The sequence below is a fragment of the Rhynchophorus ferrugineus genome, unplaced genomic scaffold, assembly GCF_030347505.1.
Source record: "Rhynchophorus ferrugineus isolate W39M unplaced genomic scaffold, kcgeb_rfMv2 rfM3, whole genome shotgun sequence".
NCBI classification, from domain to species: Eukaryota; Metazoa; Arthropoda; class Insecta; order Coleoptera; family Curculionidae; genus Rhynchophorus; species Rhynchophorus ferrugineus.
Window position 1 is genome coordinate 51,943,036 of NW_027472582.1, and position 3,466 is coordinate 51,946,501.

A 3,466-nucleotide genomic window follows, 5' to 3' on the forward strand; every position below is an offset into this window, starting at 1 on the left:
TCGTACTACAAAATTGGCATCGAAAAGTTGGAGGGTCGCTATAATCAGTGTATCACCCTTGAAGGGAATTATGTTGAAAAAAAAATTGACAAAAGAATGTTTTTTACTATGGTAGGCCTGGGGCTTTTCAATTGATGTTCTCCCCATTTTTCCAATAATTTTTTTAAAAATGGAACATTTTATAATACAGTAGTGGGTTAAGAAATTGATTATTTAAAATCTTACATGATAATTTACTTAATTTTCTTATAGAAGTAGAAGTATCTATAGAAATATTTTTGTTGTTTTCTTGTCGATTTGTTTGTTAAGTTGGGTTTAAGGGTACTTACATGATCAATAACTGTAGATAATTTTCGTGGTGAACTTGGTTATTTATATTATCAGTATAGAATAATGGATTTATCACTATATTGATTTCTTTTCGTATATTATAAAGAATACAAATATTTTATCGGAATATATACATTGAAATTTTGATCCTCGTGTAATTTTTTTTGTATGTTTTCTATAAATTGTGATTTTCGATTAGATGTTTAAAATATTTGAGATATGAATGATAACTACTTAGCTAGTATATAAAACTAGCCAGACAGTTAATATATAAACATTAGATAGTTGTGAATTGTCACAAAAATGAAATTGGGCATTGTATTAGTTATTGCTGCTTTTGGTTTGGCCAATGCTGGTAATGTATAATTACATATTAACACACATATCTTAGTTTTAATTAAAGTATAACATTTAACACAAATATTGGGTTTTTAGATTCATGGGATGCATTGCAGTGGTTTCTTGGATGCTGCAGAAAGGCAATGTCCGAAGGAGTTCCTGCTGTTCCAGTACCTAAACACGATCCTTTGATGATCGATGACTATAGATACAAATACTACTCTGGCCTTTTTGAGTGAGTGTATTTATTATAGTTTGTTATTCTTATCAGTTGAGAATACATTAACTTTTGTTACAGTGCTGATATTAATATAACTAATAATGTACTTCATAACCTGTTGAATGTAAGCTGGCCACTACTAAATATTACAGATTTTACCGACCCCGCAAGAAACCTCATTCACTATAACCTATACTGGCCATCGCTGAACTTCACTGGAGATTATATTTTGTATTATAGGGTGTCATTGTTCCCAACTGTCAAATTTACAGGATCTTACAAGTAATATTACCATATTTTAATAGAGTTAGAATCAAAATATTTTTTTTAACTTAGTGTTGTTTTGCATCATGTTAACTGGTCGGGAATTTTTGATTTCGTTCAACCTGGTCAAGAAAATATCACAATGGAAGTAGACGAGTTCACTCTTGATTCAAAAATTGAAGATGCAGATGTAAGTATCATACAATAAAATGTTATTTTGAAGCCAGTCATTTGACTTTGAGAAAATTTATGGAAAATTGGAAGCATTTTATGAACGTTATAATTTTTTAATCGCAGCTAATCACCAAACCTTGTTTCTATCTTTTGAAATATAAAAATTATATTGTTAAACGTTTATTATTACTGGGTATCGATCATCAGCATCGATCCATTGTAGGTGCTCGGGAAGATTGTCTAGTCCTCAATAAATAGCCCGCTGTTGGTACTACAGAATTTCGAATATTTTTCATCAAATCTCCATATAGTTGGTGATTGAACGTTGTTAGTCTCCAATGTTTCAGACTGCTTGATATTATGATCTTGAATGAGTTACCTGCCTTTCCGAAAGATCGATTTTCTTTTAGATTTCTACACCTTTTGTTCGACAGATGTGTTTAAATCGTTTTAATTTACGTCTATGGATTTTTTCTCAAATATTTTCATTTTTAGTATGTTCTCAGTGAGAAACATATGGAATTTGTTTTAAGCATCTACTTTTGAAGACTTTAAGCATATATACGTCGTACCACAACAGTGTCCAACTATTGAAGTTATTCAAAAGGATTGGCAAAATAAGCGTTCGAAGGAGATGGATTTTAGTCTTGATTGTAATATTTTCTCTCTTATAATATTTCCAAAAACTCCTGCAGATTGATTGATATGGCTATGACTTCAGCAATAGATGCCACTTCCTGAATTGCTGATTCCAAATATTTGAACTCCTCCACTTGCTCACTAGATCTCATTGAAACTTACATTAGCAGATTATACGTCAGTTGTCAATTCTTCATTGATTCTCAAGCAATATAGCTCTACAATGCGAACTAACATATATCATGAAGAATGTTAGGAGCTATCATGTATCATTTGTATAGGTTATGCACATGTAGTGAATACAGCAGTATCATCTGCGAGTGTCAGATCGGATAAGAAGTTTTTGTTTGATCGAAATGAGACATCACAATAGATGGAAAGTAGAGAATAAGTTATAATTGGAATATCGTCTGGTTAATAAGGGGAAAGTTAACCGTACTCAGGAAATTTTATTGACTTCGCCATATATGTATGTATGGCCTAGCACTATTAATATTAATGCAATAATATAAGATATTTCTTCGATACCTGACGACTAACAAACTGCATCGATGATTAGTACTGATCTCTCATTTCATTCAACTCTCTCATTCATTTTAACCAAACTAAGGCGTTGGAGACAATAGAGGTTATTCGTTACATATGGTAACATATTTGCAAGTGGTTCTTGAGGTTTTTATTTTTTGTATATAAATTTTGGAGACTACATTTATTTCTCGTGTATCTTCTAAATATCTCAAACTTAAGTTAACTGACTTGAAATTCGTGGTAGAATATAATAAATTTGATACGAATTTACATATTTAGGTTAAAATAACTGGATGGCTTGGAGACGATGATACTACCCTATTTATTAAGGAAATTATTAAGTACCTGTTCAATAACTTCCCAAGTTCAGTAGCTGAGTTCCTGAGAGTGAAGCGATTCAACGAATTCTGGGCTGAGCATCCGGAAAGAATTGATGCTGTGTTCAATTTCTGCTTAGAGAACCAATAAATCCATAGTTGTTAGTCAAAACTGTAGTTAAAAATAACACATTCTTATTACATTTAATTTCATTTGGCATAATCTTGTTTTGGTATAAACTTTTTTTGGTTGTATTAAATTATTTATTTTCACCGTCATTAATCTGCAATTGTGTTCATGTATATATTTGATGTATTTTGTGCAAATACTTATATTTGGATATTGGTAATTCAGTTGCTTTAAGTAACTTGTATTAAGTAATAAGATTAGTTGCAGACCAATATTTACAATTTTACAACTTTGCATAAGAATGAAAAGGGGTTTCGTCACTGAAAATGACCTTATTTAGCTTGCGTTGAATAAGAATAACTCATTGAATAAGAAAATAAAAGTTTTTTTAAATAATAATTTTTCTCTAAAACTTCTTTTTGTAAATTCCGTAAACAATTTTCAAACACAATCTTCATTAATAGTTTTATTGACGTTTCATTGACATTTTTTGTTGACTCTTTTTAGCTAATTAATACTTCAATT

The 3,466-nt window shown here is 30.4% G+C and overlaps 1 protein-coding gene across 1 annotated transcript; it reads left to right on the forward strand.

The window, feature by feature from the left end:
- Positions 1 to 542: 542 nt before the first annotated feature.
- LOC143193550 (uncharacterized) lies at positions 543 to 3,071 on the forward strand. The gene is made up of 5 exons (XM_076399818.1): positions 543 to 685; positions 766 to 904; positions 968 to 1,171; positions 1,226 to 1,343; positions 2,774 to 3,071. The coding sequence occupies exons 1-5, from the start codon at positions 634 to 636 to the stop codon at positions 2,960 to 2,962; spliced, it is 702 nt and encodes a 233-aa protein (XP_076255933.1). The 5' UTR covers positions 543 to 633; the 3' UTR covers positions 2,963 to 3,071.
- The last annotated feature ends 395 nt before the right edge of the window (positions 3,072 to 3,466 follow it).

What these genes read in the sequence shown, in the direction of transcription:
- LOC143193550 (XM_076399818.1), top strand. Translation starts at nt 634, where the DNA reads ATGAAATTGGGCATTGTATTAGTTATTGCTGCTTTTGGTTTGGCCAAT. An exon ending in TTTTGGTTTGGCCAATGCTG is followed by an intron (nt 686 to 765) that starts GTAATGTATAAT and finishes TTGGGTTTTTAG; the next exon opens with ATTCATGGGATGCATTGCAG. An exon ending in CAAAAATTGAAGATGCAGAT is followed by an intron (nt 1,344 to 2,773) that starts GTAAGTATCATA and finishes TTACATATTTAG; the next exon opens with GTTAAAATAACTGGATGGCT.